This window comes from Phodopus roborovskii, unplaced genomic scaffold (genome assembly GCF_943737965.1).
Source record: "Phodopus roborovskii unplaced genomic scaffold, PHOROB, whole genome shotgun sequence".
NCBI lineage: Eukaryota > Metazoa > Chordata > Mammalia > Rodentia > Cricetidae > Phodopus > Phodopus roborovskii.
In genome coordinates, this window is record NW_026126578.1 from 8,047,318 (window position 1) to 8,069,143 (window position 21,826).

Here is a 21,826-nt window from a genome sequence, read left to right on the forward strand (position 1 = left end):
CTAAACCTGAATTTATTTTTGTAAAAAGCTCTGTAGATATCAAATATTTTATAAATGCACTGCATTGGGAGTATCTCCTGTGTGCTTTCTGCTTGGCTGTTCGTGTAACTGCAGAGAAAGCTCACACAGCACAGACTCTCCTGGAATTGTACACAAGAAACCAAACAAGTAGGATGTCTGCTGAGAGTTCAATACTACTTTTGAAGGAGTCAGTAGCCATTAAACCTAAATTTAATTTATTTTATTAAAATAACATAATTGAGGAACCATCAGATAACTGTATCTTGTCAGGCGCAATAAAAACAAAATTAAAACCCAAAATCATTAAGAAAACCTGTATTCCTGGCTTTCTTACAGACAAGGATGTGGCTAGAGATAGGCTGGGCTGTAGCCCACCCCATAGGGGCAGCTCCTGGAAGACAGATTCAGCGTGTGGGAGGCTGCCCAAAGGTGGAGCACCGCGCTTGGAAAGCCATCCACACGGGACACCTTAGACACAGTAAGAGGAGGGTGTGTCCACAAAGTCAGGTTCTGTAGTACCAAAGCAGGCTTCCCCAGGTGGCCAGGACTCGTGTGCAAAACTGGCACTGCACCAGTCAGTCTGTGCCTGCAGCAGATAGGCTCAGAGCCAAGTTCCTGGCTGCACACCCCTGCAGCAGCCAGAGTGCCAGCCACTTTGACTTCTCTCCAAGGCCATTTTCTTGCCCTAAAAATACTCAGCTGACTTGTACGCCTCTGGAGAAGAACAGGCTAGCATGGTGGACAGACATCTTCCTTTTCATTTTCCAGGGCAGGCAGGAGGGGTAGAAAAGAAGGCAATATGAAGTTAAGGCCCTGTGAGTAGTCTAGGTCCTTAGCAGCAGCTTCTCTGAAAACATGCATTCTGCCCCCAAGGAAACAGTGGTGCCTGCTGACTCTCTTCTTCCTCCCCTAAGAACAGCTCCATCATCAGCTAGAAGACCGGTAGCCTCGGGGATGTGGTCAGTGTGCAAGCGTTGATGTCCTCAGTGTGGGCCGCCCGATGTAGAGAGGGCTCAGAGGCGCTTCTGTTGATTTTCGGCAGAGAGTGCTGAAGCAGCTCGATGGACGACAGGATCTGAAACAAGGCCCCATGTGGTCTTAAGTCAGGGACTTAACTTGTATCTCCCCAGCCATACCTTTCAGTCAGGTGTCCAAGCATACAGATTGCTCTCTGTACTCATAAGCACTTAGGGAGCACAGAAGGTCCTTTCCCCACAGAAACCCTAACCTGCCACATTTGCATCCCCAGAATGTAATCCTATTTGAGCTACTGAGCTCCATCTAACCTGGGGAAACAGTGGCCTCTCTTCTTTTACTTTCTTCACACAGTCAGCCACCAATCTCTTCATTGCCTTGGGGCAGTTCTTGTAGAGCCTGCTAAGATCTGGGGAAGCATATCCACGGCCCACCATGAAGATGATCTAAAGAAGGGAAAGGTTGAGCAAAGGAGTTCGTGAACAACAGAACACTGGGACTAACTAGCCCCTTGCTGCTTTGCCAGGCCCCATGCAGATCACCTGATCTCGGTTGTTGATGTGCGAGTAGGGAAGCTCCCCAGTCATCAGCTCATACAGCACAATGCCATAGGAGTAGACATCAGACTGGAAGCTAAACGGGTTGTTATCCTGCATTCGGATTACTTCTGGGGCCTATGAGGACAAAGTATGTTAGTCCCTGGGTGAGAGGCTCCAGAGATATCCAGGAGCCAGGCTATTCCAACTAGCATGGAAAGTGAGTGGGTGTTCCAGTCCTTAGCCCAGGGTAGCTCTTCCCCAAGACTCATTTGCCTTAAGCTGACACCAGGGATCAACCAGACTCCCAAAACTGCAGAAAGGCTGTCAAGTTTGCCCCCAGCTCTATGTAGGGCCAGCTTCCTCACCATCCACAGCACGGAGCCGGTGGGCTGTTCAACCTGCTGAGAACCACTCCAGCGTGACTTCACTGTTGCCAAACCAAAATCTCCAATTTTCACTGTGAGGCCTTCATGGAGAAATATATCTCAATGCTAGTTAAGGAGACTGACTAGCTCAACGTTCATTACAATGTTTTCTACCTCATCTGTCCCAGACTGCTCATCCCCACCTGCCTACATGCAGCACTCAAGAGAGCAATAAACAGTGGCAGCCTCACTACTGAATGTTTTCTTTTAAAACCTCACTTCTAGGTAATGGCAACTTCAGTCTGACTTGTGACCTGCTGGTCCATGGGAACTTGTGGAGGCCAGGTGATTAGGTGGCTGAAGTCCAAGCTCACCCTGTGGTTTATTTCCCCAGTCCCAGAATATATAATTCGTATAGCTCTACTATCCCAATTGCCAGAATTCAAACAATGGTTCCCTGACTGTGCAGTGAGGGCGGTTATGGTTGGAAAGACTACATGGAAGCCTTTAGCCTCTGCCAGGGAAATAGCCCAAAACAGTGTCACATCCCTGGCAGCCACCATTAAGATTTGAAAGATGCAGGGGGATGGTTCACACCACATCTTCCTTTAATGCTCTTATCAGGCCAGTGCAGAAGACAGATGGACCTGAAGAATGACAGCTGACTATCAAATGCCACCCCATTAGAGCTACTCTACCAGATGTGCTGTCCTTACATGGCATGTAGCTACTGATCTAGCACCCCCCCCCTTTTTTTTTTTAGTACCATAAGACCACCAGAAACAATTTGCTTTCAGTTGGCAAGGCCAGCAACATATTTTTATAGTTTTACCTCAAGGATATTTTAACTCTTGCCCTGTGTCATATTCAGTGTGAAGGGATCTTCATCACATGTGTCTTCCACAAAATATCACATTGATCTACTTATGTGGATGACATGATGCTTGGACCAAGAGACAGCAACCACCTTGGACTTGTTGGTAACATATATGCATCAGAGGATGGGAAATACATCCAAATTCTTGAAAAGCTGACCTTGTTTACTTTCCCAACTGTATGTACAGCAATGGATGAGACATAAATGCTATATAAACTCAAGCTAACTAATAATTTAACCAGCCTGAGTTCAAATTCATTCCAAGCTTGTATCCCAACTCTGAAACTGTTGGAGGGAAAAAAAGCTTAAAGAACTTTCATAGTCACAGTCACTGCAGCCCTGTTTGGCTTAACTAACTCCATTCTTGTTTTCCTTTTAAAAAGCTCTCCCCTGGCACCGTGAATTGTATTTGAAAAAGGCCTCTTGGGTCCCTAAGCTGAGAATTCAATAATACCAAAGGATACTGTTGGATTTCATGTCTCTGTGGATGATATTCTTTGCATGCAAATAGCTGTGAAAGAGAAGAATCAATTAATTGTTTGAGGCTACAGCTAATAAGGGCCTGTCACCTATACAAAGGCTACAAACAAGTGTAAATGGGCTGACATCAAACATGAATTTCACTAAAAAGTAACTGACCGCCTCACTGGCCACCACTACCCAGCTTCAAAAGAAAGAATTCTTACGGTATGTGAATCATAGATACCTCAATGTTAAAGTTGGTTTGTATCATTTTTTGAGATGGGTTCTCTGTGTAACCGTGGCTAGTGGAACTTGCTCTGTAGATCAAGCTAGCCTCAAACTTAAGAGATCCACCTGCCTCTGCACACCATGCCCCACTCCAAAGGCCCTGAGTGCTGAGATTAAAGGCATATGCCACCACCACCTGACTTCATATGAACTTCAAAACAGAACACAACTGTAGCACTTATAGAAGCTACAGGAGGGAGCAAACTACAGAATTCCTGTACCCTCACCCTAAGGGCACTTGGGAAGCAAAGCTCAAGAGCACTGCCTGGTGCTGGCCAGGATGGAACCTTGTCACTCAGTACCATGTCCAACAGAGACCCAGAGGACCCAGGAGCTAAAAAACAGTCTTTTAAAGAAAAAGAAAGTGGATGATCCAAGTTGACAAAGGGCCGGAAAGCTGGTTAAGAGCATGTACTGCTCTTGCAGAAGACCCAGTTTTGATTCCCAGCACCCACACACATCAGGCAGCTCACAACTGACTCAAGCCTCAGGACCGCCCAATTCCTGAATACTGACTTGTGCATGTATCTACACATAGACACACACAAATATAATCTAAAATACACACATACACTTTTTTAAGTTGACAAAATCACCAATGGGCAGAGGATGTTCCTGCTGCCTGGGCAGTGACTAGGTCTGGTCGATGAGGAACGGAAGCTTCAGAGTTCCCATGCATCAACATCCAATTTCAAAGAGCCTACCCAGGTGCCACTCAATCCAGCTCCCACAAGAGCAACTCATGGTTCAGGCTACAAGGACTCACCAAGCTGTCTACTTACTCCATTCCCTGAGCTGTCTGTCGGGCAATGTCAATTAGCTGGAACATTTGGAACTTGGTCTCCTGGACATGTAGGTGTTTATAGAGACTGCTGCCTTCACACCACTGGGTCACAATCGCCAGGTTGTCCTTTGTCATGTATCCCATGAACAGCAGGATATTAACATGCCTGGTTTTACTGGGGAAAGGAGAAGCGGGGAAAGAACAACCATGAGAGTCCACAGTTAGCTCAAGCCCACCCTTCATCCACCTCCACTGGCCTTGCTTACAGAGGATGCTGTCTGCATAGGACCCCTCATCTGTGGAATCCACCTCTGTTCAACTCACCCCCTACAAACCTAAGAGTAATTCAGTGACTTGAAAGCCAGTTCTCAGGCTCCAGAACAAAGCAGATTAGCTATAAATAGATGCCTGGAAATAAAGGTAAAAACAATCCCCCTACCACAAACCAAACCCCACACAGCTAGGCTATATTTGATTACAGAGATGAGGTGTGCCCATGCAAAGGGCTGTGTAGCTTCTAGCACATACGCTGGAAGGAAATAGAGTTCCTTCTTCCTTAGAGGAGTATCCCTCAGAACCCACAGCAGGTGCTGACCTGCACTGCCTGGCCCTACCCAACCCTGCTGCTCCAGGGGCTGGGCTCACCGCAAGACGGCCACCTCGTTCCTGAAGGCCTGAAGCTGCTCTGGTGTTGGGTCAACCACTTTTAGGATCTTTACTGCAACATCTCCTGCAAATTAATTTGTAGTTAGTTACACTCAGTTAAATAATCTTTATTTTTCATACACCTTAGGATTTTGTTTTGTTTGAGACAGGTTCTCACTGGGACACAGAACTCAACTAGAGTCAGCCAGTGAGTTCCTTTCTATCTCCGCAGCACTGAGATTACAAGACAGTACAACCACAGCAGAATTTTTATGTAAGTGCTAGTTGGGGACTGAACTCGGGTCCTCATTCTTGGATAGCAAACTCTTTTCACCAACTAAGCTTCCTCTGAGCTTTTCAAAAACCCTGATTCTTAGGAAGACAGGGAAGCACTTTTCAATGAACTTGTCTGCAGGTAGACCACGTCTGCTAACTAATATATAAAGTGGCTGAGAAGCTTCACTGCTATTCATACTCATACTGGGCCAAAAAAGCCTTCAACAAGCTTGTATCCACATGATGCTGAAGAACCTAGGTCCTTAGCCTGTAAGGATGAAGTCAACGCCAAGTGGCACACCAAGCCAAAATGATGAGGAAGCAGGCCCTTCATAAGCTGGGAGAGGGTCCTTTATCATTCAGAGCAATGGGAATACTGAACCCTTGCTGTGTCACAGCCTGTGTACACACCTGACTGTTAAAACTCTGCACAGAAGAAGTAGAGTTAGAGGTTAGTCTCATGTCCAAGACCACATTTTAGAAAAAAGAAAAAAGAAAAGAAAAACTTGCTGGAGCCAGGAAGGGCAGAGAGTTGAGGGTCCACACTACTGTCTCACTTGCAATACTAACAGCAACAAAGGCAGCAATCCAGGCAACCTCCCTACAGTTTCAGATACAGCCAGGAGTCAACAAGCTTTCAGGGATAGTCAGAAGTCACATTCAAATATGCTTTATGTAGATATATTAACAAGAGTAATAATAAACTACCTGAAACCCTTTAAGGACCTCTTAAGGACATGGTTTCCCTATGTAACCCTGGCTATCCTGAAACTCACTCTGTAGACCAGGCTGGCCTTGAGCAAAGATATCTGCCTGCCGGTGCCTCCCAAGTGCTGGGCTTAAAAGCGTGTACCACCACCATCTGGTTAGGACCTCAAATTTTCATAAGGCTGTCCACTCTGAAAACTGAGGCAGGAGCTTGGCCTAAGCCACATACCAAGAACCTGTCTCAAATAAGTCAAATTAACCAAGGCATCAATGATCAAAGTCTGAGTCAGCTGAGAGGCACCCTGGAGGTGGCTGATCCCTCAACCTGAGGAGTGTGGTCTTGAAATCTGTTTTAGAGACACCACTGGGAATGACAGGGTTCCCATGAAGTGCCAGTCTGACTCCTTGTGAGCTCTAGTTTATCATCTATTGCTGACCTGGAAACTGGCATCACCTAGCACCAAAGGCACAGGCTGCTAGAGAAGATGCAGCTCATCTGAGTAGAGAAGGTACAGTGCTACAGCCTCCTGTCCAGCACAGAGCAGCAAACACCTGCTCAGTGAAGAAGCATGTTCCATGAGCAGAGCTGACATCTGACTAAAGCATGCTCACTACTTTCTAAGCATCACTAGAACTTTATTATTCAAATTCAAGTAATGTAAGGCTAGAATGGTATGAAATTTCAAAAATGATTTGATTGCCAGATATGATCAAGGGCCCATAGAGGCCACTGTGAACCAAGAATCCCCTAGCCCTCTCCGCTAAAACTTGACCCCCAGAGTCCTGAAGCTAGAGATAGGCCCCAAACTCACCATGCCACTTGCCCTTGTACACAGTGCCAAAGGAGCCCGACCCAATCCGAGTGGACAGCATCACCTCACTGGCTTCTATTTCCCAGTAATAGCTTGAATCTCTCTGCCCACGAGGCCTCTGAAACAAGTGGAGATCATTCATAACCCATACATAGAATGCCAACAGCCAGCTGAGAGCAAAACTATCAAAGAGTCATCCTACCCCCACCTGTCCCTGCTTTCTCTAATAAAGATGGGCACTGTCACTGCAGCTACAAGTTTGTCTTTGAGGACATGCCAGATTACTGGGTTGTAGCCAAATAGCAATTTATAGACCGTGAACATGCCAGGGGACACTGCATTCATTTTCTTTCAGTATTTTTATTAGGTTCCGGCCCCAAAATATGTTAAGTACATTCTAATTTCCAAGAGTTTATCTTTACTAAGTCCTGAGGGGCAGCAGGTATTATCGGCCATACTCACAATTTTGTTTTTTTCCTGGGTCCCAGATCCTGGTGCCCGTTCTCTTTGTGCTGGCACAGGGGTTTTAGGCTGTGACCAGCCTGTTGGGCTCAGATTGTTGGGGCTGCTGGACAGGGCTGAAGGTGAGGCTTAATAGATAAGACAAACAGAATCCAAATGAAGATAAGCCAACAGAAGATCACAGCATAGAGAGAAAAAGCCCAATACTAATCACTAAATGGGGTAAAGTACCTGATTCACTGTGACTTCGAATTGCATCCTGAAACAGAAAACAAAAGCTTATCAGATACACTAAAAACGGATTTTTCTCTTGGGGGGGGGGGGGGGTTGTAGAAACAAAGCAGTTATTAACTCTCTAAAATATAAAGTATACTTCCATACTCCTAATTTCCTGGTATACCTAATGTCCAAAACATTTTTTAAGATTAATTTCTATTAAATCCTATGTAATGTGAGTCTACCTTTTCGTGGAAACCACATCATTTCTAAGAAAACAAAGCTTCAGCAAAGGCTATCAAAGTTACTGTCAACTGGCATCTCCTGCACAGACTCAGAATCCTGCGGCTCATTTTTACTTTAGTAAAAGTAAGGACAAATATGGATCAAAGCTGTATTTAACACAGGTAAGTACTACTTAAAACCTAAGTTACATGAACCCCAGAGCCTAAATCTTGTGTTTACATTTTAAAAACCACAAGGGCCGGAGGAGAGACTCAGTAAGGGTCACAGAGCAGTGAGTGGCAGAAATGGAACCACATATGGATCTCAGCTCCATTTGCACGATATACTACTTCAAACCTTAGTGATGTTCTCAAGACTACATTTTCTTATGTGACAAGCCAAATCTACTAGTCACAATAGACACTATTTCAAAAACTGTTCCAATCACAGGAACCAGACATTGTTTTTTGTTTGTTTGTTTTAAAGACTTTATTTTTGATGTGTATGTGTTAGAATGCAAGTGCCCACAAAGCCAAAGCTAAAAGACAGTGTGGGATCCCCTGAAGCTGAATTACAGGCAGTTATGGCCTTCCTGACATGGGTGCTTAGACTTGAACTTAGGTCCTCAAAAAGCAGCACGAACTCTAACTGCCAAAATATCTATATAGCCCTCCATGGAGAAATTTCTAAATTTTAATCTTTAAAATTTCCTTGAGGGTAGAATTTATAATGTAATATATGTTATATATAAATACAATATAAAACCATCTCGCTCCCCTCATCACTTCAGAAAGTGTCTTTCAAGAAAATCTTGGCAGTTTCTTTGTTTTTGGTTTTTCAAGATAGGGCTTCTCTGTGGCTTTGGAGGGTGTCCTTGAACTCACAGAGATCCGCCTGCCTCTGTGTCCCAAGTGCTGCAATTAATGGTATACGCCACCAACACCCAGCGCAGGGTTTTTTTTTTGGTAATTAAAAAATATATATTTATTTATTTATTATGTATACAGTGTTTTGTCTGCATGTATCCCTGCAGGCCAGAAGAGTGTGTCAGATCTCCTTACAGATGGTTGTGAGCCACCATGTGGTTGCTTGGAATTGAACTCAGGAGCTCTGGAAGAGCAGCCAGTGCTCTAATCTTAATTGCTGAACCATCTCTCCAGTGTCCTGCATTTTTCTTTGTATTACCACAGCAAACAAGATATTTGTTCCATGACTCTATTATTAGAGTGTTCCCACTCAATTTTAAGTCCCACCCCCATTATAACTATGGGTGTTTTGCTTGCATGTTGTGTGTGTGTGCATCACATTTGTACAGTGTGCCCTTGGAGGCCAGAAGAGAATGTTACATCTTCTGGAATTGAAGTTAGAAATAGCTGTGAGCCTGCATGTGATCCTGGAACCTGGAACCTGGGGCCTCTGCAGAACAAGTGCTCTTAACTGCTGGGACATCACTCCAGCCATATTTTTTGGTTTGTTTTTGATATGGGGTCTCACTGTATAGATCAGGATGGTCCTGAACCTGCCATTCTTCTGCCTCAAGCCTTGCTAGTGCTGAGATTACAGGCATGTGCCACCTTTCAAAGATATCTTTACAAAAGTAAAAGAACCACAAACCAAGCTACTGCTCTCTCTCCTAGCCCCACCACCACCACCACACACACCATTTCAGCTAGCCTACCCAAGTATTGTTAACAGCACAGAGTAAAACCTAATTCTGATTCCCAAACCTGGCCTGTGTAAAACAATCAGAGATGCTTAAAAATCCAAATCCTTGGCCATCAGGAGAGGGCTTGGTTGCTGAAGGGCTTGACATGTAAGTACAGAGTGGTGGCACATGCCTGTGAGCCCTGCACTGGGAAGGTGGGGACAGAGGATTCTGGAGGCTTGTTAATTGGCCAGCCTAGCCTAACCAGGAAGCTCCAGATTCAATGAGAGACCCTATTTCAATACACAAGATGGAAAGATAATTGGGGAAGACACCTGACATCCTACCTCCACACACCTACACACACACCCACAATACAGATTCTCACTCTAGAACTCAAACTAGGTCTGATGATGTATGTCTGTGAGGGAAAGGTGCAAAAGCCTGGGTGTCTGTATAAAGGAGTACCACTAGATGGCAGCCAAGAGGGAGAAACATTGGCCATTCAACCGATCTCTTTTGGTTTGTGTTTTTCTTTTTTGAGATAGGGTTTCTCTGTGTACCTCTGGATGTCCTAGAGCTCACTTTGTAGACCAGGGTGGCCTCGAACTCAGAGATTTACCTGCCTCTGCCTTCCAAGTGCTGGGATTAAAGTGTGCACCACCACCACCTCTTCTGGTATTTTTAGTGATTATAATTATATTCCAGAGTATAGCAGGATAGTTTTTCTTAATGTCTCTTGTCTTTTCCTCCCTCGTATTTTATTTGGTGGTAATTACTACAACTGGATAGTATAATCCCATGATAAACTTTTATGTGTTCTTAGATTTAAGTATTAGTTTAGAAGAACATAACTGGTGTAAGCCAAACAACACCATCCAGTCTAAAATATGTTATTGGAAAGGGTGGAAAAAATAACCCAGGCATGGTGGCACAGGCCTTTATCCCTAGCACTTGGGAGGCAGAGGCAGGCTGATGTCCAGAGTTCAAGACCAACCTGGTTTACAAAGCGAGTTCCAGGACAGCCAGAACTACACAGAGAAACCCTGTCCTGAAAAACAACAGCAAAAAAGGGGGTTGAGGGGATGGGGAATGGAAAGGCCAAGACTCAAATTTGTGCCTTCTGAGGCACAAATAGGATTAAACATAATACTTGTGCTACTTACATTAGAAATTGGAAATTGTTCACTTTGAATGTATTAACAATTTATTCAGGAACAAGTTGTACATGAAAATGGCTACTTCATAATTGTATATAAATGTATAGTACCAGTCATTATGATAAAGCCCATAGCTTACACAGGGCAGGACGAGTGGTTAAAGGTGATTTGTAGCTCAAGAAAAATTGCACCAAAGATAGCAGGTGTCAAGAAACAAATATTTTACAAGGATAAGAAAGCATAGTTACATGGCCACGACTACTGTGTCTTTTTAATCTGACTTTGAAACAGGATCTCATTGTGTTGTCCAGGCTGGTACTGAATAAGGTCCTCCAAACTGCTGGGATTCTAGGCTTGTGCTGGGATGCCAGACTTTCCTATTGGACTTTTCTAGGTCATATCAACCAAATGGGCGAAATGTTTTGGTTTCTAATGTCTGAACTCAATACAGATGCTGTGTTACTACATCAGTCCATCATTTGTCTTTTGAGAGAAATGAATTTTTTAAAACTAGTTCAATGCCCTTGCCTTCAAGAATCTACCTTGAGAAATTCACCTAGCAGTAATAACTGTTGAGTGTTTGTTTTACTCATTTTCTATAGAAAAGAAAGAAACCATGGCAAAAGTCTGAGTAGAACTATAAATGAGTATATCCAGTATCTCACATGATAGTCTAACATTTGACAGTCTATCCTGTTAAACCCAAGAAGCAAAGGCATGGAGAAAATACCTACTCTTCCCCTCAGACAAAACCGTCTGGAGCACGCCCTGGGAGAGGCATTCAGGCTGTTATTCTAGTCCAAAGCAATGAGAAATAAAGAAGAATAAAGAACAAAGGAAGCATTTGAAGTGTAGTCAGTCAATTTTAAAGATGAGCTAGAAAGCAAACCAAACAAACAGAGCATACAAGAAAAGAAAAGGCAGTTTGCAAACACTGACTGGCACTGTCACATTTCCTCAACACATTTTAGATCCTAGAGCTCCTACTATACAGTCTTCTAGAGCTTCTGTAGTTTTCACAACACTCCTCACAACATGAAGCTGCTATGCACTTATCTGTACCAGCTCAAAGAACTCACATCCAAAGCGGGGGCACAGAGCACAGTGGGTAGCTGGGAGTTGTTTCTCCACTGGAATTACACACTGGCCTAGCTATTAAGTCAGTCTATGGACATAACAGATTTAAAAGGAACATTTCAAAGTCCAAGGGCCTGAGAAAATACTGCAACATTCCTGAGCAGTTTTTAAATCTACATTCTGTGCTCCCAATGTTAACTATTGCTGTTCATCACCACCCCCAAGGGGCCCTATTACCTCAATCATCCTGCTGTCCACAGGCAAAGTGGTGCTGACCATGTGGACATTGGGAGTGGACGTTGACCTCTGCCTCTGGGAGAGGGAACCTTCAGAGGAAGGGCTGGAGGTGTTGAAAGTGAAGGCATGAGGTGTGGAGTATCTGTGCTGGGAACTAGGCATGGAGGAGAAAGAAAGTCCCATCAGACCTCCACACTGGCAAAGTCAACTGCCTACATCATTACAACACATAGGGCAAACCTGACCCCTATGACTTTTGACACAATGTTTCATTCTTTCAATATGCACTATTTAAAAACTCTGTCTGGATTCTTTTGCATGCAGTTTTTGAAAATGAAAAATAATTATGTTTATCATCCCTATGAAAAGGAGAATTCATCATACAAGTTCTCCTTGGTGATAAATCACTCTTCAGAATACTTTATGGTTTTACAACATCTCTAAGAACAGATCAGTATTTGCTACAACTACCACCTAATGCTAACTAGAATCTGCCCAATTTAACTGAAAGAAAAACTGAGAATCTCTGCAGCCAGCACACAGCAAAGTGTGTGTTCCATCTTTTGATCTGCAACCCCAACCAATGAAAATGAAATGACTGTTATAGCCCAGAAGCACACACTAACAAGTATAGGATGAGGGATGGAATGCAGCTCAGTGTTAGAAAGAATGTCTACCTAGCATGTGTAGGCCTCTAGGTCTGAGCCCCAGTATCTTGAAACATATAACTTCTGTGGCTAAGGTGTGGTATGTCTCCACTCTTCAGCACAAGCCTAGCTTACATAAGCCCTGAACTACACCCCAACTCCCAACAAAACAAAGTACAACATATATGTTCTACAGACATAATTTAAGGTTTGTTCAGGTTATACTCATATGAGTTCAAGGGACAAAGATTGGCTTTTCTAAAAGATACTGTTCTGTCTATGCCATGCCACCCTGAGTCTGCCTGGCCTTGTTTGAGGAAAGTTGTTCCCTTTCTGAAATGCCACCTTGCACTAGGAATTCTGCATATAGGCTTTCAGAGTCTAGCTTCTTCTTATCTTCAAGGGAAGATGTTTTTGTTTTTTGCTTGAATGTAGTTTTCAAATTACCAAAAAGAAGTCAGACACAAATACATATTTCAGTACAAATCCCTTGTTCTAAGATGCTGCCTTTAACTATTTCCATAGTAATTTTACAGGGGTCATTAAATGCTAGCTGATTACATGTAAGTTAAAAGTCAGACATTTTAGACAAAAAAATGTAGATTTTATTTTAGGTTCTAAATCCTTGTGTGTCACTGAGCAAAATATGTATTCACTCCACTGAAACTTTGAGTTTTAAAGCTAGAAAAAAGCAATGCTAAGTTAAATGCAAACTCAAAAGCATTAACAGAAAGGTATCTAATTTCCATCTACTTGGATATTAAGGCCTTGATAAACATTTTAGAAGTAAGGTCTGATGGTCTTCTTCGCCACTGTACTCACTCTGGGGACATTTCCAAAGAGGCTTAATTTACCACAACTACAAGAAGGCAGAACCTCTATCTTTTTATACATATAATGTGAGACCGGGGGTTGTGTTGTAACAGAAGGGACTATAGTAAAAATCAATTTTTAGAATGTAAATTCCGTGGGACCACAGAGAGAAAGGTCTCCACTTGGTGTTCCTCAAAAGCAGTAAAGGGTCTGCAGACAGCAGAACATGAAGAGGGACTCTTTGTACTTAGCCTCCCAACACATCCAAACTAATGTAACTTTCCAAAAGAGTGCCAAGTAAAAAATTACCTAGCAGGCATCCGGGAAACAGACTCTCGCATCCGGCGAATTGTCAAAGAAGGTAGTGCTGGGACTCCACTATCACCAACAGTGGAATTTGGAAACAGCCTAAATGAAACATGGAAAGACTGGTTTATAGATTTTGTCCTCTTACAAAGAAACCAGCCCCTTGCCTGCAACCCAACTTCCCTTTATTCATTTTCCTCAAATGCTTTAGACACCTGCTGTAAAGAGACTACCAACCCAAAGGGCTAGATTACAGCAACCTGCCAATGAACACCCATCCTGCTAGGATGCATCTCTGTAAGTCTAGTCCTGCCTAGCTGTATCAAAGTAATGGTTTCTTAAGTGATAGTGTAACGCTTTATAATCTTTATCTTAGCCCAGCTTTTCTGAAATTGTTACCTTGGAAACAATGGTGAGAAGACTAATCTACAAGGAATAAATTATATCCAGCACCAACAGTAAAAAGGAAGGAAAAGTGAAATTACCATTAACCAGGCGCTTTCATTCCATGCACTGAGTACTTGTACTAGGCAATCTCACGTTATCCCAGCCAACTCCCATGAGACCTTGTCTCAGATGAGACTTGGAGGTGCTAATGACAGCCCTGAGGTAGTGAGGTATCTGCTGGCCACAAGCACATGCTTTTCTGCTATTCAAGGTCTCTGAGAGCCAACAGGTGACTTCTGTGGAAGCTAAAGGTTCTTCCCATTTAGAGAGAAGACAAATGTTCCTCTCATTTTCCTAACACACTCACCAATAAGGATAAAACTGACTTCATCCTCTCAACACAAGTTTTTAAAAGGCTCTAATGAGTGCAATTTTAATTTGCAATTATTTAAACCATTTTCTCTCTGTGAAATGTACCTTGGTACCTAGTTTAATCTCCTAATCAAACTGTCTGAGGCCCAAACATGTTGCTCCCCAGTGCAAAGGGAAGGAAACAGCACGAGTTTTATTTTCTGCTTTCTCGGGACAATATGCGGATTGACCACCTGCAACCCAGTTAAGGAGAGAAAAAAGCCCTTTGATTTCCATGTCCCTTTCCTTTTCCTTGACAAATCAGTGTCAGTAACTATTTGACAAACAATGGGTCCAACCTGTTTTTAGTATCAGCTTAGCTAGACTAGCTGGCCAGCAAGCCCAAAGACAGCCCTGTCTCCACTGCTCTGAGATTACAGGCCTGTGGCACAGGCCCAGCTTTTATGTCAGTGCTGGTGATCAAACTCAGCCCTCATGCTTAAAGTAAGCACTTCACCCTCTAAATCATCACCCAGCTCCCCGCCTGTTTATGTTAGGCCACCACACTAAAACTAGCTAATTTTAGAACTATTGTGCTTCTAAAGTAGATAGTTTCTGATTCACAGCAATTATTTAACAAACTAAAATTTAGACTTAACAATAAAAATGTATAATGAACATCATCTAAAGTGTTTCTGCACCTGACCCTGAATTTTTACAAGGAAAAAAAAATCAAATGCCTTACAAGAGCTGTCTGATATTACTCCAGTCCACACACATAGTAGGTACTTTGGTGCTACAGTGCTCGTGAAACTTGTAGCCACAAGTCTGACACCGAAATCCATTTAGCAGGAACTTTTGACAGATGTCACAGAATGCAAGCTTCAGGAACGTTTTCCGAGCCTGTGACAAGAAAGCAGGTATAAAATTACAATCATGCAAGAGAAGAACCAACAGGTGCTTTCTCCACTGGCCCCATAAAAGTTCCCACAGTGAAGAATCATACTTCCAACAAATTCAGAAACGGAAGGCAGAGAAACCTCTATTAATGGGTTCTAAACTGCCCACTGTACATAACTGCAGAGGGAGAACTGAAAGCAACTAACAATGCACAAGTCTAGTTACTTCTCGGAAAGGTCAACCACGCACAGCAAAGGGCACGAAATGGCAGAGAAAGCCAGGCATGACACTTACAAAGTTGTGAGTTGTCAGTGGAACGTGATCCAAAAAATCCACTTGCAGTTCTTCTCCAATCAGGGAGGCAGCATCGGTGTTCCAGTCTAAGCGTGCTTTCTTACTAAAAATTACCAAAAGCATAATATGAGGGAACAATGTCCAAGGCTCGGGACATAGAGCAATGCTACTATCTACTGCAGGCTGTCTGAGCATACCTAACAGGTGTTCTGGTCCCACCCTAGAAGTAAGCCAACTGGGGCCCTAAAGAGTCATTGCTCTCAGAGTAAAGGAATCCCAAGACTGTTGAACTCCAAATTTTTATACTCCTAGAACAAAGTTTCCTTTCAACAATGAAATAAATCGATCTCATGACAAAGGTAACTACATCTTTAAGGGGACTGTGTAATTAAAATGCTACTAAAATCCCAAGATCCCAGAAAATAAAATGCAGTCACGATAATGCTTAAGTTTAGTGTTCAACAGCTACTTCAATGTAAATGCCCATAAACATAACTCAGAGAGTCCTTTCTATTAGTTACTGACTCAAAGTTGTTTGTAGAGGTTATAAAAATAAACAAAGTCTATAGGAGACAAAAATGGTCTTTAAAATTGACTGACAACAGTGTTTCTGTGCCCAGAACAAGCAAGACAGGACATCATAGCAATTTATGGAAAAACTGTTATGTTCAGTTAATCTGTCCCACCATTTGTGGAAAATGAACATTCCCAGTTAAGGAATGTAACACATGACATCATTCAAAACCCTCTTATCCCCTGCCAGAGGCCAACAAACCACTCTTCTGGTTACCCAGCAGGCAATAAGCCATTCCTTAAGATAATTCCCTCTGCAAGAAAGAGATGGTGTCTGTCTAGAGTTCTGTTGTGTCCTAATGAAGACCAGGAAAAAAGCCCCACTGACTGGACACAAGTAGGAGCTGTCTGTTCTGAAGAGAACTGAGATCAGTTCCCAATCACACAGCTTTGGAGAAGAGTGGACCAAGCTTGTCTCAGAATCCCTCAAGTCATAAAGAACTCTGGATCAGCTTGGGGACCAACATGGAGATAAGGCCAACTAGAGGTGATGACATGTGGAAGGTCAGCAGAGGAAGAGACAGGTGGAGGGTAAGCTTCTGAGATGTTCTCTCCAGCTAGGGAACTCAGAACCACAAAGAGAACATGCAGCAGGTTAGTGAGAGATGCACTTCTCCCCAAAGAGGGCAAAGTCAAAGGTTTCTCCAGGTCTGTCTGACGAATCATGAATGACAAGACCTTCTCTTTAGGATTGCAGTGAGTGGGAACTTGAAAATCTTATCCTTCAAGTTCCACCTACCTTTTTTTTTTTTTTTTTTTTTTTTTTTTTTTTAAGACAACTTCTCTTACTGGAGCTCACTGATTAAACTGGTCAGAAAGCTTCAGTGACCTGCCTGACAACCATAGCCAGAGTTTTATGTCAGTTCTGGCAATTAGATGGCAAGGCAAGCACTACACTGGGGTATTTCTTCAGCCCAAAGATAGTATTCTTTAAAAAGAAAATGTGTATTTGTGTATCTCTGAGTGCATGTATGTGAGGGTGTCCTTGGAGGCCAGAAGAGAGGGCATCAGACCCTCTGGAGATGGTGCTACAATCTGTTGTGAATCACCTGAGTGCTGGGAACTGAATCTGAATTCTCTGCAAGAGCAGCAAGCACTCTTAATGCACTATCCCTCCAGCTTAACTATAAAAAGCAATGCAAACCTTTTCAGAGTACCCACTCTTATGACAAACACCAGGAACATTCTTTGCACTCAAAAATATGCCTTCTAATAATTCCACTTCCATCCCTGAATACACTATGAGCATCTCCTGCACATGATAGTTTTCAAGACAATGTGCAGGCAATAATTTTAAATTCTCAGTAAACAAATTTTTCTGAATTGATACTTTAAAAGCAAAAGTATAAACATACACTAATCCCTAGGAATCAAGTACAAAGTATTTGTGACACAAGATATTTGAGGCTAGGAAATCCTTACTAGTAAAAGGTGCTGATTGACTTGCACTCTTACCCTTTGTGCTCCTGGAGAAGTCTGAACACTGCACAACACTCTGGTTGCAGACCTCTCACCTTGAGAGCTTTCATAAGGCAGTCGTGCAAGCTCATTCCATTCCGCACATTGACCTGCAAAAAGATAACCTTTAATACCAATGTAGGCTACAGCGCCCCTTGCAAAGATGAGCACTGAATTACATACATCCATCTATAAGATGGTATAGATTTATGGCATACTGTTTGTAACGGTATCCAGCAGTAAGTGCAAGCAAATGCACATAGACCATCAGCCTGGGCACATTATGCATCTCCTGTATTGCCCCTGGGACAGTAGTCTATGACATGTTAACTAGAAGAAAATACTTTTATTGGAATACAAAGAGTAAGACTATTTTAAAAGTGGTGAAACCAATACAATATGTTGTATGATTTGGAAAGACGTCTTGCTATTAACAACAGAGTGGTAATTGGGGACCAGTGAGATGACCCAGCATGGAAAGACACTTGTTGCCAAGCCTGACAATATAAGCTCCATTCCTGGGACTAATGTTGTGGAAGAAGATACAGATTTCCAGAAGTTATCCGTTCTCTGGCCTCTACAACTACACCATGGAACATATATGTGCACATACACACACACACACACACACACACACACACACACACACACACCAGAAAAATAATTAAATATTAAAAATAATTTTAAGTGGTGTGTGTGTGTGTGGTGGGAATACTTGGTGAATCTCTAATTACCTGTACTTGCAAGTGTACACACAAGTATGACCATCACCAGAAGGGAAACAAACATGAGAGGCGCCTATAATAAAATCTTGTCTATTTTCAACAAATGGCAAGCTGATCTTCCTAACAAATTTCAAAGTAGTGAGGTGAGTAGTAAGAGCAAGGGCAGAGCCCCTGCTTGACTTTAGTGACAGACACCAATGGACATCAGATAGACTGGGCAGTGTGTGCCCCACGCAGTGCCTTCATCCACACTTCAGAAGCTAAGCTGCTAATTAAAGGTGCAATGCAAATTATCTACCCAGCATTAAATTGCTGAATAAACCCCTAAAGAATTTAGATATTTTGGCTTCAATGCCTAGGAGATTAATATAAATAAATAAACAAAGCAAGGTGAGAAGATTCAGCAGAGTCAGCAAGGAGAGCAGGATGATTTGAAGTGCTCTGAAGTGCCTGCAACACCCTAGTCTGGCTGACCGTATAACCAGGTCAGAAGCAATCTCAGCCCTTCTTGGCCATTCTTTTTCTCGCTGGTTTGAGATAGCAATGAGTCTTGAGAAGCAAGGCAGAGATGTCTGACCTCAAAATAGACCACAGCACCTAGACACAAAGTGGAGACAAAGCTAGTAGGAAGGAGCAAGAGGGAAGGAACCCAAGCAATGGCAACTCATATTAAGTTTTTCACATGGTCTTATTTTGATATTGCTGGCTAGTCACCAATCCGTGAAGAATAAAGACAGGTTAATAAAGTAAGGAGAACTCCAGCAAAGTCTGAAGGTGTAAGACAATCAGGTGTGACGGAGATCAGGGAGGAGACTCTCCTAAAGGATCAATTTTGTCAGAGGAAAACAAAAGATTTTTCCAAGCTGGAAGAGCTCTTCCTTGGCTGAGTCCAACTGATTCTGCAGGTTAATGAAGCTTCTTTATCAAAGGAATACTAAGGGAAAGAACTGGGGAACTAGACAGAGGCAGGAGTGACCAGTCCTTGTATACCATACTGCCCATTTAAAAATAAACACCATTAACATCCTTTAGCTGGCATGGTGGCTTGCATCTATTCTCAATATTCTATTCAAGAGACTGAAACAGATGGTTGCTTTGAGTTTAAGATCAGCATGGACTACAGAGTTAGACCCTGTCTAAAAAAAAAAAAAGTTTCTTGCATATACCAAACTAGTTCAGACAAATGTTGTCTGGGATTTGTATCAAAACAAATGAAAACGTGTGGGTGGAAACAGACGAACAGAACTGCTATGATGGGCTCAAGGGCAAACCAGGTGGTGAACATAGTAGAACTGTTATTGTTCACAGGTATTTACCCTTATAACATCTTACTAATGTCCAGCAAAACACGGCAGACATGCCTGCACTAGAGATCTGAGCTATAAAGACATGACGAGAGAAAACAGCAAAGAATGTTAAACTCAGAAATGACAGACTCATGACCAGCATCTATACTGTAAGCATGACTTTCAAGGCTGTAAAGTGTTATGTGGTTATTTTATTTTCTCCATTAGAGGTCCCAGGTTCTGAGAGCTAGATAGCTCTTTAACTATTCTCCACTCCACTAACATTCTCACATGTAGACAGCCTAGGAAGCAACCAGGGGGTTTGTGAAATAGACTCCCTAGCCACCTGTACCAACACATCCAAGGAGTCTGCTTCTATAACTCCGGGATACAGCCCAGGAACCCATGTCTATGGGGCCCCACATCATCATTTCCACTTGACTCAACCTGATGCATCTGAACTACAAACATCACCCTAAAACCGGTTTGAGACTGTTTTGCTCGAGACAACTCATGACTAGCTAGCTGTAATGGTGCACCTTTTTATTACACCCTGGCCAGAGTTTCAAATAGAACTACAGTCAAGAATTTTCTGCCACACAGTAACTAGCTACATATGTCACAGACAGTTCTGTTGAGAAATTTGGTTGCTAAAAATTTTCTTCCTACAGGATCCATTGGAGCAATCATCGTCCCATTTCAGCAGAAAATAATCTTAAGATAACAACGCCCCCTTTCCCTACCCTTGGAATTTTGGGATAATAGTCATCGTCTTTGGGTTGGTTTTAGTTATTTGGGATTGGGTGATGCTTACACTCGGGTTTATCTTTTAGACAGGAATAGGGAATGGTTGGGAAAGATATGGTTTAGATGGGATATAGGTAGATTAGCCTATTTTCTTAAGAATTTGAGTAAGAATGAAATAGTATTTTACAGCTTACATTGTTATGTATTCTTATGTGGTAAGCTATGTAAAATTAAGTTTATATTTTGTTATATTATGTTAAATATTTCCACTTACAATGTTTTATGCACATTATTTTTTACCATATTCTATGTATGTATACTTTTCTTGTATTCAAGACATTTTGTATATTGATACAATTTGGGATATTTATCTTGCTGCCCTTTATAGTTCTACCTCTTGTCTTGACACTTATACTCTACCTCTATTTTAGGGATTTACATGAATATATATGTAAATAGTTATATTGTTTAAGTATTTGTTCCTGCTTTACTCAGGAAAGTTTTAATCAGTCTTTTTAGCTAAGTTCCCGAGTATTACAGATTATCTTCACTCACATTTCCTGTACCTATGAGATTAGTCAGATATAGATGCTTAATCTTCAATCACTTCATAGACATGCAGAAAATGACATTTAAATGTTTTAATATTAGTACTCCATTGACATGAGACACTGTTGCTCCTGACAGCACCGTACACTTTCCCGAAAATATGTTGGACACTGTTGTTGCTCCTACTGGAGTTCAATCTCGCCTCAGCTAATGGCCTGTTGGGCATAGAATTGCCCCCACCTTGACCACTGATTTGGACATGCAGTCCTATGTGCTTACAGGAGACAAATATAAAAGACTGCTTGACCTTGCCAAGTCAGGGTAAGACAGCCATTCCATTTCCCTGCTGTTGTTGTGGTCTGTCAAGTTCTCTTGGCCTTAGCCAAATCTGGGTGTACCAACGTCGCTGTGAGACCTAGGGTGACTGTTCAGGTGGCTTGCTGTTTCTGTCCTTGCTGCACCTTTTGGAAGTTGTCCATCCGCATTTCCTGTCTACTCTAGTATTGTTAATTTCCTTCTCAGGTCTTGATGAGGTTAAAGATTAAACTATCACAACTATTATTCTCTCTCCCTAGTTAGATATATTAGGTACTAGACTTACGTTTTCCAGCTTAGGACAACTCTATTGTAAACTCCATTATGCCCTCACCCTAGAACTAGATATGTAGGTCATTTTGTTCTCGATTTTCCTTTTCTTAGAGCACACTTGTTATTCACTGTTTTGTATATAGTTTTGTATTAAGCCTAAATCTTTTCTTTAAACTAAAAGGGGAATTGTAGTGAGATAGTCCTTCTGTGGCACTGACCACGCCCATTGGGGGGTGGAGCCATGGGCGGAAGTGACCTGTGGAAGGAGGTCGGAGGGGGCCAGGAAAGGCTCTCTTTCTGGCGTGACTCGGACAGGAGAGGATCGGGTTGAATTTCCTGGTGTTCATCTGTCTAGGTTGTAAGTTATTTCTCCCTGAATAAACATCTATTTGGCCTATTTGTTTATCCTGATCCTTATTTACTGCGAT

General features: G+C 42.5%; 1 protein-coding gene across 2 annotated transcripts in view; it reads right to left on the reverse strand.

The window, feature by feature from the left end:
- Positions 1–226: 226 nt before the first annotated feature.
- The window catches only part of Raf1 (Raf-1 proto-oncogene, serine/threonine kinase), a 59,506-nt gene continuing 37,906 nt past the window's right edge, over positions 227–21,826 (reverse strand). Inside the window, exons 3-18 of one of the 2 annotated variants that reach the window (XM_051203734.1) lie at positions 17,501–17,613; positions 15,473–15,575; positions 15,024–15,181; positions 13,544–13,642; positions 11,775–11,928; positions 11,195–11,254; positions 7,446–7,473; positions 7,215–7,342; positions 6,753–6,870; positions 4,957–5,041; positions 4,310–4,486; positions 3,242–3,288; positions 1,901–2,019; positions 1,539–1,670; positions 1,308–1,442; positions 227–1,096 (exon numbers count right to left, since the gene is read on the reverse strand). In XM_051203734.1, the coding sequence (XP_051059691.1) occupies positions 953–1,096; positions 1,308–1,442; positions 1,539–1,670; positions 1,901–2,019; positions 3,242–3,288; positions 4,310–4,486; positions 4,957–5,041; positions 6,753–6,870; positions 7,215–7,342; positions 7,446–7,473; positions 11,195–11,254; positions 11,775–11,928; positions 13,544–13,642; positions 15,024–15,181; positions 15,473–15,575; positions 17,501–17,613 (1,800 nt within the window). In that variant the 3' untranslated portion in view covers positions 227–952. The remainder of the gene's footprint in view (positions 1,097–1,307; positions 1,443–1,538; positions 1,671–1,900; positions 2,020–3,241; positions 3,289–4,309; positions 4,487–4,956; positions 5,042–6,752; positions 6,871–7,214; positions 7,343–7,445; positions 7,474–11,194; positions 11,255–11,774; positions 11,929–13,543; positions 13,643–15,023; positions 15,182–15,472; positions 15,576–17,500; positions 17,614–21,826) is intronic. The other variant, XM_051203735.1, reaches the window with a different exon arrangement.